This window comes from Mytilus galloprovincialis, chromosome 1 (genome assembly GCF_965363235.1).
Source record: "Mytilus galloprovincialis chromosome 1, xbMytGall1.hap1.1, whole genome shotgun sequence".
Lineage (NCBI taxonomy): Eukaryota > Metazoa > Mollusca > Bivalvia > Mytilida > Mytilidae > Mytilus > Mytilus galloprovincialis.
The window spans coordinates 50,768,561-50,784,217 of NC_134838.1; the positions used below are offsets into that span (position 1 = coordinate 50,768,561).

The 15,657-nt window shown below is 31.8% G+C and overlaps 1 protein-coding gene across 1 annotated transcript in view; it reads left to right on the forward strand.

Moving 5' to 3' along the window:
• The window catches only part of LOC143077521 (salivary C-type lectin 2-like), a 55,327-nt gene that overhangs the window by 20,585 nt on the left and 19,085 nt on the right, over positions 1 to 15,657 (forward strand). The window contains exon 3 of the mRNA XM_076252975.1: positions 9,190 to 9,213. Coding sequence (XP_076109090.1) covers positions 9,190 to 9,213 — 24 coding nt within the window. The remainder of the gene's footprint in view (positions 1 to 9,189; positions 9,214 to 15,657) is intronic.

A 15,657-nucleotide genomic window follows, 5' to 3' on the forward strand; every position in this document is an offset into this window, starting at 1 on the left:
GAAGGTCAGTACACTTAGCCCGTCAATATTTTTTTTTAAAGAAAAGTACATGTATATTTCAGTAAAAGTTGACAGTTTCTTTGATACTGTTGTTTTCTCTCCTTTCTTTCTGAATGAATCAAATACCCTGGTATACTTATGAAACTGCTAGCATCTTATAAATAAAGTAAATGCGCCTTGAACTGCACATTGACACTACTAATTGGTTTTTTTCCTTATCAGTCTGAAAAATCATATTTCGGTACTCTTATCCCGGAATATGCTATGAATGGAAAACTTGTGATGCAGCGACAAGCGTGCTGTAACTGTGATGCTTTCGGATGTCTTCACCTCTCTTCAAAATAACATACTTTTATGTTTATATTCATAAAGGTTGTACTTTAATAGATATTTACCTTAAAAAATTCTATAACAATTTCATTTAATATATCGGTACCCTTATCCCGGAAATATGTAAAAAGATAAAATATGTATATGCTCCTTTTTGTTTAAGTTAGATGCTCTGTGTGCAAGGCCTCACTGTGACTTTGAAATGATTCAAACTAAAATCTTACTCCTTTGCATTTTTGTTTTGCTTTGCACATGCTGATTTCGTGTCTTTGAAAGATAGCACATATCCTATACTTTCTATCAGGATAGTATCTCCGATGTCTAAGTTTTTTTCTAATAATCATATTCTTTTCAAGTTGCCCACATCATATATTTTTTTGAATATTTGTACGTTCTAAACGGGCATTCGAGCAAAAATAATATATTATCATTTACCTCAAACTGTGTTTGCAATACACAGTTAAACGAAATAGCAACTAAACAATGCTATCCTTTTCTTAATTTTACCATTTCCATATCAATCTCAAAAATTTAGTCTGTAATTATATATCATACGTTGGTACTCTTATCTCCGAAATATGAACATGAAGGGAAAATATGAAATGCAGGGAAAAGTGGCTAGTAACAGCAATGCTAGTTCATTTTTTTTATATAAATAAGGCCGTTATTTTTCTCGTTTGAATTGTGTTGCATTGTCTTATCGGCGCCTTTTATAGCTGACTATGCGAAATGTGCTTTGCTCATTGTTGAAGTCCGTACGGTGACCTATAGTTGTTAATGTCTGTTACATTTTGGTCTCTTGTAGACAGTTGTCTCATTGGCAATCATACCACATCTTCTCTTTTTTATATTTAATGTTATTGTAACATGTTTCCGGGATAAGAGTACCGACATATAATTTAAAAAGTACGAGGTTAATTTCGCGGACAGTATAATTCAATATAAAAATCATTTCACTTTCAAGTCATATACATAAAGCGACGATGTGTATACTTATATCTAAATAAAAATCATACAATTCTATATCGATTTTAAAAGATTATATCTATATAGAAATGCATACATTTTAAATTATATGTCGATACCCTTATCCCGGAAATATGTCAAAAATAGAAAATATGTATTAATATACTCCATATTTTTTTTTATTATTATGCCAGTCCAAATTCAAAACCATTCATTCCAGTCGACATACCATGCAAAACGTGCCAACTCTGAATTGTTGATAGTTTCGCTGAATCTTTATAATAAATTGCAATTGGAATTCGGTGTGAGTAAATGCTTCGTGTTGAAGGCCGAACTTTTACCTATAATTGTTCACTTTTAACACATTGTGACTTGGATGGCAATTTGTCTCATTCGCATTCGTGCCACATCTTCTTTTTTGTTTGTTATTTAAGCAAACAACAACCAAATGGTCATCAAATTTGAATTATAGTTACTTTTTTTATCCCTTGTATTTCATACAAAATGATCAAACCAAAAAATGACACCACTTGTGTCATTGAATAAATCTATTTCATAATCATGGATTCAGTTTAAAAAGCTTTATACAACATTTAGAAAACGAAGCTTCGAACCCTCTTCGATTACATTTTTTTCAATTATCAAACTGCATCCAAACCAAACAATGTCTGAACCAATCTCTTTAAAAATAGTATACCTCGTTTGATGTTATTGCTGTTGTACGAATTAAGATGAAACAATATGAATGTTTAGATAACATTGTAACAACCTATCATGACATGCTAAAATCTAATAACCTCCAGAGACGTACATATATATTATTATAAAGATATTTTTTCAATACAATGCAACTTAAAATACCAAAGATAGGAAACTATAACACTGTGTGTCTGTATTTGTAATCTCAAGACGCCGACGAAGCTAATTGATGATTTTAAATATTGCGTTACATTAGGTACAAAACATCTATTTGACATCTCCGAGTTACACCTCTATTTTACTACGTTTATAAATACAAATCTATTCCTCTGGCTCATCTGAATTGTAGTCTTCTTCTTGTTCAGGATTTCTTATCCTAAGTAGATATTGAACAAGATCATAATTACTGTCCTCATTCAAAGTTATTATGCAATTGCTATAGATATTAGACATACATGTGTGATTGAACAACGAAGCCCATCGACGAACATCATTGGTGAGGTATACATGAGATATTATGGTCGGATTGTTGTCTACCTCGACACATTCCTCATTTCCATTCTTAATTTAATTTTGCATACACATAGGCGTTGACAAAAATATATATTATCAGTCACATTGATTACCAATATGAAGTACAATAATAGGGGATAAAAAGTATCTTCAGAAAAACAAAAGACTAGATTTTCGTTCGAAGTGTGCCGAAAATTTAACAATTTGATATTTAAATATACAAACCATTCAAATGCGAACGTTTGCTAATGTTTGATTTCAGAAGGAGCAGCAATAAAACGATTGTATGTCAGGAATTGAAACATTAAATATCTTTTTTTAAAAGTAGACAACTTTGGGATATATTATGATTTTTCTATAGCATTTACATAGTAATTTAAAAACTGAGTTTATGAATTAAGATTTCAAACTACTACAGAAAATTAAGTATTACTAAGTAACCTTGAAGACGATTCTGCTAAACATTTACAGGAATGCATATTTAACACTGCGATGTCCATATAGTATTTAAGATTATATAAGTACACAGAATTTAAACTTGACACCTGCTAGATTTTTTTTCGGAACGCATAGTGTATTTATATAATAGTTTTAATCGTAACTATGCTAACCTATTGAAGAAAGTTAAAATGTTTGAAACACGATGCTAGATTACAAGGTCGTTAATGGCTCTCCATTCACTTTATTTATTTGAAGGCTTATTAGTAATGACTGGTTGTTGACAGATTTATTAATTTTGTAATGGTAGGTTCAGTTGCTTATTTCGATACATTAAAACACACAAAGGGGGGTTAGAACGGTGGTACCTGTATAGCTTAGCTCAAAATTGTTTTGTAAACACTGTTAGTGGATTAAATATACTATTAATTATTTGATTTTTATTCTAGGAAAATACGAAAGTCCATATATATATAAATACACATTTAAATGAGAAAACACGTTTTTAAGTAAAAAAAATCCGTCGTTTTTGTAAACTTGAATTGTAGAGTTATTGAGAAAGGAAAAAATAAATAATATACTAGCATGAGCTGACCAGGAGTAAGTTCATTTAAATACGAGCACGCCTAAACCAATCGATCTGCTATTTTTCTTTTATGTATTATATGTATACACTGTGTATTCTCTAAATAATGATCAATAATATTATAAAATCACTAAATAAAACTAAAAATTGTGATAATGTTTGTGTTTGAGGCTGTACTCTCCGATTGATTAATTGCTACAACTGTTTAATCACCGGCAAAATTGAAATATCGAGTTGAAGGTATTGTATCTACTATTCTCTTATCCACAAAGAATAAAGTTTTAAGTTACACATATTTCAAACCTTTTACACCCTCGCAAAATAAAATGATCGTCCCATTGTCATATAATGTAAGAGTTTGATGTTAAAAATAATAGATTGAATGAGTTATTAGGTTTATTAGAACACTTACCTATCTAAACTTACCTCTTTTTCTTCCTCGACAAACCATAGAGTTTTTTTCTTGGACCCTCACAATATATTTTCGGTATTTGAGAACATGTCAATATTATCAAATAGTATAAGTTGGTACAATGGTTGGAGCGTTATAAGTTACAAACTTGTATCTTGTTTATCTCTAATCATTTGGATTTAATTATTTTGACACGAGTGAATTTTATTTGTCAAAACGATATCGGCATTTACTTGCACTATGATGATTAATTGATCTGAAATGTGTGTGCAAGGTTTTTATCAATTAAAAAATATTCACAAATAATTAATACACACCTTTTCTTTTTCATCTCTGTGAGAGTTGACACTTTTCATCAGAAGAAATAATAAAAAGTTAAACAGCATCAATATTGTTGAACACTTCATCATGTTATTACGGATTTCGGAAATATCGCGAACTAGAGCTGGTTCCTATTTCAAGTTTTCTTAGGGGGTAACAGATACACGGGAGACATTATTTTAGATCTCGGCAGCTATGATTCCTATTTCGGTATAATTTTAATGAATTTGTAACAATATTAATAGTAAATGCATAAAAAATACAATTCATCAATATAACTTACGATCTCAAATAAACATGATAAAAGAACCGCTTGTTAATACTTTAAGCATATTTATTTGGAAAAAATGAAATTTCCAGGATAAGAGTATTTCGTAAGAGTATATTATCGGGCTAAAAGTAATTCCTGGATAAGTGTATAACAGACGTTTACATTTTCTGACGTCATACACGCGAAGCAATGAAAGTGGTTTTTAAATTTGATAGATGCCTTTTGTGCTTTTTTGTTAAATATTTGTTTGTTTTGAGATTGTGACACAGTGATAACTGCTGTACCCATATTTTGACTATTTTTACCCATTATGTCTGTTTGGTTCACACACCGTTGTAAATATAATGGAATTTGACGCGACTGTCATACAAGTGAGAGGTTTAGAGCTATAAAACCAGGTTCAATCCGCCATTTTCTACATTTGAAAATGCCTGTAACATGTAAGGAATATGATAGTTGTTGTCCATTCGTTTGGTGTGTATTATCATTTGATTTTGCCGTTTGATTAGGGACTTTCCATTTTGAATTTTCCTAGGAGTTCAGTATTTTTGTGATTTTACTTTTTATTAACTCTGCCCAATTTACAGATTTTGAACGTTTTCGATATCAAAATCGATACACATTTCTTTAAAGACGGAGCTTAAAATACAGTTATTTGTTGACATGATTTTGAACCAATATTCAAACATTCGAATTTTCCTTTTACCAATCATTGGAAGTCTTCCTAGTTCCAGGTATATCATATCAGAATGTGTAGACTGTTTAACACCTAGCTGTCTTTTGCAAAAATGCAAGTGGACTTTTTCGACATCATCAGCTTTATAGAATCCCCACACTTTGCATGCGAATGAAATTACACTACCTACGTACACATCAAATAGAGACAGGAGAGTTTGAGTATTTATATAGTAATTCCTTGACGAGATAACATGAGAAACATTGATGTTCAACCTAGTTATGCCAGTTTCTTCTGTGAAAATAGAAATTTTCCATTGTATTTTAAATTAAATCCCAAGCAACAGAAGTAATCGACCGTCTCTAAAATCTCATTATTGTAGACTCATTTCTCATAATCCTTGACAAGACAACCGTTTCGAAACACAACTACCTTAGTTTTGTCAATGTTAACTGTCAAATCGTTTTTTACAGTATATAGTTTTGATGAATTCAGTTTATCAGTTTAGAAATGGTGATTAATATATAATTGTTACATTTTGTAGACTATCTTTAAACCTATGTTCCTATTACTAGGGAATATAAAGTAACTCCATACGTAATATTACATCAATTTCAAAGTTTAATAAATAAACAAAACGAACTGAAAAAAAAAAAAAATAAAATAAACATCTTGTGCCTCCCCATTTCATAAAACTCAATATGATACGGACTCATTCCAGATGATATGATTTATTGATCAATTATGATTTGCGCAGAGTCAATATTATAGCACATCCGAATCGATGCAAATTTGTATACTAGTATATAGTTAATGTTATGAATGCAACCAATATTGGTATCAGAATCAACTTATTTGATTCTGCTTTGTTCTCGGGATTTCGTGGGGTTCTTTTTTTTCGGTTTTTAAGGCAATGCAGTTTTTATTAACTATTGATTATTTGTTTGCACGCGTTATTCATAATCAAACTAGATTGTAGTATTACCAAATCCCAACGTTTAGAGAGATTGAAAAAGAAGAGATTTTGTTAGTTTATATAATTATTCTGAGTCTATTCGATTCATATAATATGTCCATGCGTATGTAATTGTTTTTTAAAGGACCATTATACATGTTATATGTAGCTACGATTTTGACAAGAAATAAAAATCTGATTTTTTGTTTTGTTTAAAATGTTTTGAAAAGCAAAATAAAAAAATAATGTTTCTCTACTAGCAATCAGTTTGGTTCATTTTGTAAAAATAAGATAAAAACATCGCAAGTCAATAATTCAACTCAGTTTTTCCGTATTCATGCAATCCTTAATTTCACCTTTAGTGGAGATAGGTAGCGCATGTATTAAGCAAGTGTTCAGTATGTTTATTCACTAAAAAGAAACAAAATTTCAACATTGAAAAGTGAAACAAGGAAGCCACCAGGAATAATCAGTTCGTTTACTGATAAGGCCCACAAAAAATAATTTTAAAACTTTTAATACGATGATTTACATAAATTTAAAGCTATAACATGAAATAAAACAAACCTCGAAAAATTGCACATGTTTGTCTGTTAATTCATATTTACATTCATGCATGTATCGGATTATATGACCGTCGGCAGTCTTCGGAGATAAGCGATGGATAATTTCGTCTTCTCACCTATTTTTTGTTATATTAATTTAGTCCATGTATTTGCATAAACTGTTTTGTGGACCTTAATATGAGGGATTTTTTTACGGTTACTTTACTGTATATAATGAAAAGAAATCGAACAAAATACTTGGACGCCCACACAAACTGTTTTAAATGGGAGGCCATTGACATTTAGTCCAAATTATTGTTTATCCTGAAATAGTCAAATCCGTGGTTTACGCGAGGCAACTATTGATATTCATTTCATAATAGAAAGGACGAACATTAGTTTTAAAGAATAAAATATGTGTTCGTCTTGGATGAGTTCATGCTTAACTTTGAGCGTAATCACACACCCCTCTTTTCCGCACGGAACGTAAAGAAGGAAACATTTAAGAAATTCCCATTTTTCTCAGCATTTTCCTTAAACGTTTAAGCTATGTTTTAGGAAGTTACCGTTTAAGTAAAACATTTGAGATTTTTTTTTAATATCTCTGGTCAATAATTGCATCAGAGAACCCAGGCTTTAAATGTGTACGTCGGACGCGCTTTTGTCTATTTAAGGACTCATCAGTGACGCTCGAATCAAAAAGGTTAAACTTGCCGAATAAAGTACGAGGTTGAATAGCAACCAAACGTGACAGATGCATTCAGAGGCAAAACTTTGTTTCCGCCAAAAAAAGCATGACAATCTGGAATGTGTCCGTCACTAAAAACTTTAAGTTTAGACATTCTTTTTAGTGTGTTATAAATAAAATATGAAAGTTTGAATCAAATCGATGAATATGACTTTTCCAAAGTACAGACCCTTTCTTAATTAGTCGCATTATATGTGAGCCTAAATTACCAATACTATTTAGTTAGGAAAAACCAAATGCTCTCTACCAATGAAATAGGAATAGGATTTGATTTTCCATAATTGTGAAGAACGAATGTACATTATATTCTGCGTAAAGGATTATCCTTTGTTTAAGCATATTCACAGTTCAAAACAAATAATTTCTATAAAGAGTCACAAATGCCTCGAATAAAATTGAGAAAGGAAATGGGGAATGTGTCAAAGCGACAACAACCCGACCATAGAGCAGACAACACATTTATCAGCTTGAATTGCCTCTCTCTAACTTTTGAAATTGATAAAAAAAAAACTAAGGTTTCAACTCCTTCAGGCAAATTGACTATAGATGGATTTTACTATTTTTTTAGGTCTTTTGTCGTCGTATAGGTCTTCAACTGTTTCGGTTTTTATATATCCCTGGCTTTAAAAAAAATTGCCGTTGAGCGTTCCTGATGCAGGTAAATACAGGTAAATCCAGAAAAGCGCTTCGGACGCAGGAAATTTATAACGTGTTTTTTTTTATTTTTAAATGGATTATTGATTGAAAGTTGAATTGAGAAAAAAAAAGAAAAAAAAGTTTTTTTTTTATTGGTGCAGTACAATTTAATCCGTTAATGTCATAATTTGAATAATTTGAACTTCAAAAATACAAGAAAAATAAGAAATATCAAAACAATGCAAAAATTTAAAAAAAAATTAAAAAAAAATAATATGAATTTAAATCTTTAGATATTACCCTTACCAAACAAATTACTGTATCCATAGTTAGTAAGAATGGTTATTTCAAATATACCAATACAATTGAAACAGGAATTAACAATAACTTTTGGATTTCAATTTAAGTTTAAATTACTTAGGTAGTATTTGATGTAAACAGCTGGAATAAGATTGGCTGTGGAATACAATTAAGTTGTAAATAGATGTAAGAAGATGTGGTATGAGTGCCAATAAGACAACTCTCCATCCAAGTCACAATTTATAAAAGTAAACCATTATAGGTCAAGGTATGGTCTTCAACACGGAGCCTTGGGTCACACCAAACGATAAGCTATAAAGGGCCCCAAAAATTTACTAGTGTAAAACCATTCAAACGTGGAAAACAACGGTATAATCTATATGAAAAACGAGAAACAAGAAACACTTATGAACTACATCAACAAACGACAACTAATGAACATCAGATTCCTGACTTAGGACAGGTGCAAACAATTGCAGCGGGTTTAAACGTTTTAATGGTACCAAATCTTCACCCTAATCTGGAACAATAGTGTAACATCACAACATAGAAAGACAGACTATAAAATATCAATCGGAATGACTTATCTCAATATGCCTATAAAGGAGGTCCTGTGTTCACTTTTAATAAAGGCAATGCCAGTTTGATGTCATGGCGTAGTGACACTGTTGCTCTTGATCATTTTATAATGATTATTATGTGTACAAAAAAATTCAATTGCATTATCATTTAAAAAAAAAATCACTCAAACAATTACGCTCAATAATTAGACATCGCTTTTTTTCTATTACAGGAGACACAAATTCTGGAAATCAAGGTAGGTTAACATCTGTAAATGCATATTGCTTTCAAAACATAATCAATTTTCGCAGGCGATGACTTTTTAAGCTAATGATCTTTTGATTGAAACACTTCAATCATGTGATATTATTGTTTCAAATCGAAACTGTTTATCGAACTTTCTGTTGCTTGGCTAAGGAATGCTAAATGTAATGATATACATAAATCTATCATGAAGAAGGTGAAACTGAAACATGTGTAATGTTGTGTAATTTTAAGAATCGTTTTTGTGTGTTTTATTTTCATTTTATAGAATAAAACAAAATATGATAATTAGTCTTTATTTATCTGTACAATAATTTATTGTTTTAATACAGATAATGTTAGAGGATAAAATGTTTTGACTGCAAACAATTTGATAAATGACTTTTACAAACGAAAACGGAATAAAACATATATTTCATTTCGTAAGTAAGGAGATGTGGTATTTTATACTTATTGACTAGAAATAAGCCATAATCTCAAAGACTTCAAACTTCAGTTTAGTGTAAATACGTCAAAGATAGAATTAAAAAGCATGACCTTGTGCAATGCTTGTTGCTGTTAAATATGCATTACTTTTAAATAGACTAGGGGCAGTTGATTTGATATGCTGTGTAGAAACCTGTTTATTATGGAAGCCATCTGAATATCTTTTGTTATTCATGTTATTTTTGTGATTTTATTACATTACCATTGACGTATACCGGACATCTCTTTCTATTTATAATAGAATAGGAGAAACAATTTTATTATTTAGTTTAATTTCATCAATATCAAAACATATCTAACGAAGGCTACCATAAATACCTATCTGGTGAAGAAACTGAAATTTAGAAACATGAATGAGCAAACGAATAATATTTATATAAAGAAAGAAATTACAAGTATTGCATTATTCAGAAACATTCACCTATACATTCATACGTTTTTCTGTTACACAGAGTTGGAGATTCTGAAACCGAAGGCAACATGACTATTTTGGGCGATCTTATTACTGCAACTCATTTTCTTTCTGCTTTATTTAACCACAAAAAGGTTAGAACACAACAACTCATGCATATTCAATGTCAGTTGGTCTCCGGCGGAGAGTTGTCTCATTAGCATTCATACGACGTCTTCTGATGTTTACATTCAACTACTATATTTATTCTTTTCAAGTAACGCCATGTTCAAAATCCCCATGTGAACACGGTGGGAATTGTTCGGTAACAGACATTAGTTTTTCCTGTACCTGTTTAAACGGATTCTATACATACCGTCGGTGATTAACATACGATATAGTGCTATTATATATACCGTCTATCAAGAGTTTTAGTCTATACCTACTGTTGGTAGTTAACATACAATATAGTGCTCCTGTATACCGTTTATCAACAGTATTTGTCTATACCTACTGTCGGTAGTTAACATACAATATAGTGCTCCTATATACCGTCTATCAATACTTTTTTCTCTACCTACCGTCGGTGGTTAACATATAATACAGTGCACCTATATACTGTATATCAACACTATTTTTCTATACATACCGTCGATGGTTAACATGTCATATAGTACTCCTATATACTGTATATCAACAGTACCTGTCTATAACTACCATCGATGGTTAACAAACAATACAGTACTCCTATATACCGTATATCAACAGTATTTGTCTATACCTACCGTCTGTGGTTAACATATAATACAGTACTCCTATATACCGTATATCAACAGTATTTGTCTATACCTACCGTCGGTGGTTAACATATAATACAGTGCACCTATATACCGTATATCAACAGTACCTGTCTATACCTACCATCGGTGGTTAACAAACAATACAGTACTCCTATATACCGTATATCAACAGTATTTGTATATACCTACCGTCGGTGATTAACACACAATACAGTTCTCCTATATACCGTATATCAACAGTATTTGTCTATACCTACCGTCGGTGGGTAACATACAATATAGGCCTCCTTTATACCGCCTATCGACAGTACCTTTCTATACCTACCATCGGTGGTTAACAAGCAATACAGTACTCCTATATACCGTACAACAACAGTATTTGTCTGTACCTACCGTCGGCGGTTAACATACAATACAGTCCTTCTATATACCGTCTATCAATACTATTTCCTCTACCTACCGTCGTTGGTTAACATATAATACAGTGCACCTATATACCGGATATCAACAGTATTTGTCTATACCTACCGTATGTGGTTAACTTACAATACAGTACTCCTATAGACCGTCTACCAACACTATTTTTCTATACCTACCGTCGGTGGTTAACATGACATATAGTACTCCGATATACCGTATATCAACAGTACCTGTCTAGACCTATCATCGGTGGTTAGCAAGCAAAACAGTACTCCTATATACCGTATATCAATAGTATTTGTCTGTACCTACCGTCGATTGTAAACATGCAATACAGTCCTTCTATATACCGGCCATCAACAGTATTTTTCTATACCTACCGTCGGTGGTTAACATACAATACAGTCCTCCTATATACTGTCTATCAACACTATTTTTCTCTACCTACCGTCGGTTTTTACATACAATACAGTACTCCTATATACCGTATATCAACAGTATTGTTCTATACCTACCGTCGGTGGTTAACATACAATACAGTACTCCTATATGCCGTATATCAACAGTATTTTTCTATACCTACCGTCGGTGATTAACATGCAATACAATACTTCTATATACCGTATATCAACAGTATTTGTCTATACGAACCGTCGGTGGTTAAAATATAATACAGTACTTCTGTATACTGTATATCAAAAGTATTTGTCTATAGCTACCGTCTAGTAACAACAATATTTGTCTGTACCTACCGTCGGTGTTTAACATACAATACAGTCCTTCTATATACCTTCTATCAATACTATTTTTCTCTACCTACCGTCGGTGGTTAACATATAATACTGTGCAACTATATACTGTATATCAACAGTATTTTTCTATACCTACCGTCGGTGGTTAACATACAATACAGTACTCCTATATGCCGTATATCAACAGTATTTTTCTATACCTACCGTCGGTGGTTAACATGCAATACAGTACTTCTATATACCGTATATCAACAGTATTTGTCTATACCTACCGTCGGTGGTTAAAATATAATACAGTACTTCTATATACTGTATATCAACACTATTTTTCTAAACCTACCGTCGGTGGTTAACATGACATATAGTACTACTATATACCGTATATCAACAGTACCTGTCTATACCTACCATCGGTGGTTAACAAGCAATACAGTACTCCTACATGTAAATACCGTATATATCAACAGTATTTGTCTATACCTATCGTCGGTGGTTAACATATAATACAGTACTCCTATATACCGTATATCAACAGTATTTGTCTATACCTACCGTCGGTAGGTAACATACATTATAGTCCTCCTTTATACCGTTTATCGACAATACCTGTCTATACCTACCATCGGTGGTTAACAAGCAATACAGTACACCTAAATAGCGTAGAACAACAGTATTTGTCTGTACCTACCGTCGGTGTTTAACATACAATACAGTCCTTCTATATACCGTCTATCAATACTATTTTTCTCTACCTACCGTCGGTGATTAACATATAATACAGTGCACCTACATGTATATTCCGTATATCAACAGTATTTGTCTATACCTACCGTCGATGGTTAACATACAATACAGTCCTTCTATATTCCGTCTATCAATACTATTTTTCTCTACCTACCGTCGGTGGTTAACATAATACAGTGCACCTATATACCGTCTATCAACACAATTTTCTATACCTACCGTCGGTGGTTAACATGACATATAGTACTACTATATACCGTATATCAACAGTACCTGTCTATATCTACCATCGGTGGTTAACAAACAATACAGTACTCCTATATACCGTATATCAACAGTATTTGTCTATACCTACCGTCGGTGGTTAACGTATAATACAGTGCTCCTACAAAATGTATATGCTGTCTATTAAAATTATGTGTCTATACATACTGTCGGTGGTTAACATACAATAAAGTGCTCCTATAAACCGTCTATCAACAGTTTTCATTTAGACCTACCGTCGATGGTTAATATAACGTATTATATGGTCCGTATTATATAGTGCTCATATATACCGTCTGTCAAAAGTATCTGAATATACCTACCGTGGGTGGTTAACGTAAAATATAGTGCTCCTTTATATACCGTCTTTCAATAGTAATTCTTTATACCTACTGTCGGTGGTTAACATAGAATTTAGTGCTCCTATATACCGTCTATCAACAGTTTTTTGTCTATACCTACCGTATGTGGTTAACCTACACTATAGTGCTCCTATATACCGTCTATCAACCGTATTTGTCTATTCCTACCGGCGGTTGTTATCAAAATAAACTATGTTCAATCGGCAGTCCAAAGTTTCGTATCTATACTTCACTCTGAATGACCGATGACATTTATTTGACCAGTAACATTCCCTATTGTATTCATTATTTAGTTTTCTCCGTGAACTTGTCTGAAATATTTGCGGCTGTACTGATGACAAACAACAATCAATCAATTTCTTAAAGTACTTCTTAATCTAAATAATATATTATTTTTTAATCTAACCAGGAATATATGATCGGTGAATGTACGTATGACAATTACGCTAATTTTGAAAAAGCATATTTTTTTTTTCATTTGAGCACATTGACATTTTTTACTTTGTCCCAAATTGATTCGAAAGGTTAGGTCTGATATATTTAGATGATAAAATTAAACTTTTTTTAACCAAACGCAGCAGTTCAATGAACACAAGCTACAATATAGATAAATGTGTATATATACACATGTTGAGCTCATGGATATCATCATTTAATCACACTTCTGGTACCCGAACATTTACTTTCATATATGGAACCGATGCCATAAAGAAAAAAACAGGCATTAACTTGTAAAAATGATAATCAGATCTCTCAACGTGGCAGCAAATGTACCATAACATGAAAAGTTTTTTATTAATAAAAAAGGGGATGCTTTATTGTAGGGAAGATATCACAAGGTTGCAGTTCAATAGAAGTATTGCATGACAATACTCAGTTAAAAAAGATTTGTGCATATGCAAATGTGCTTTTTATGTCAAACTGTTACAATCTTATTTTATAAAGTGCTACTTCAAGTGTGATGTACACAGTTTTAAAACTTTTACAATGAACTTATCCTGCTTACAATCCCCCTCCTCCTCCCCGTCACGTGTGAGCAAGTGGCAGGTGGCAAAAAGCCAGAAGGAATATGTTTGTTATTATATAAATAAATTCTATACATCTTATATGCCTCATGACTTGTGTTTACCTGTTAATTTGTGCAAATGAAGAAAATAAATTTGGCGCAAAGAAATAAAAACAAATAGGCGCTAATTAGGTGCAGATTGGCGCAAATGGAAAAAGCCGAAGCAAATATAATCTTTTCTCGTATCAGATCAAATTGGTGTTTTCTTTCTTTTTTTCGTTCAGTTTCATCTAGTCCATTTGTTCATTTGACTCTGTCTCCATCACGACTAGGATGCATTTTAATTTATGATGTAAAGTCGTTCAGGTTTTTGTTTTATTATATAAAAAAAAAGAAGATATGGCATGATTGCCAATGAGACAACTCTCTAAAAGAGACAAAGTGACACCGGAATTAATTATAAAAAAACTTTAACAGATCACGGTACGCTCACGGTACAGATGTCTGTAAATTCAGAAATTAATGCGAGGTTTTTATTATTGCGACATTAATTAAGACTCGCATTTTGAAATATTGCATTTGAATTAATTAGGATTTTTTCTTAATCGTTGTAATCAAAATCTTATTTCAGGGTATAGTGACACTCATCGCATTTAATTACATTAAAAGACTATGAATGTAATGTATATTTGACAAGATCAGTTCGTTTAATTAGCCAAAAATTCTATAATTAGTGTATTATTCCCCCAAGTTTATTTGAAAAGGTATAATTCCTCTATACAAATGCCAAAATCTTCCATAAAATATCCAGTAAGTTAGATAAACGTTTACCAAATCATCCCAATACAGTTTGATTTATATATTCACTTTTCTCTTCCGTTCTTGCACAGTGATATTGTTCATTTTGCGTCATCCCATTTTCTAGCAAAGGGAAATTATCTCAGCATCACCGTTACATTAGTAATAGCTCTCGTACATAAAATAGTTAGCTCGAACTGTATGATCCTGTGTGAATCTGATCTTTATATTAAAATAGCATAAATGGTTCACATATAGGTCTTATTTAAACATTAAACAGTATCAAAACAATTAGTGCATTATAATATAACCAAATAGGCATGCAAAAAAGAATCAATAGGCAAAATATGCTTGTCTACCGTCTATTTCTAATTGCTTATATTTACTGTATTGTACATAGCTCAATTCCATTC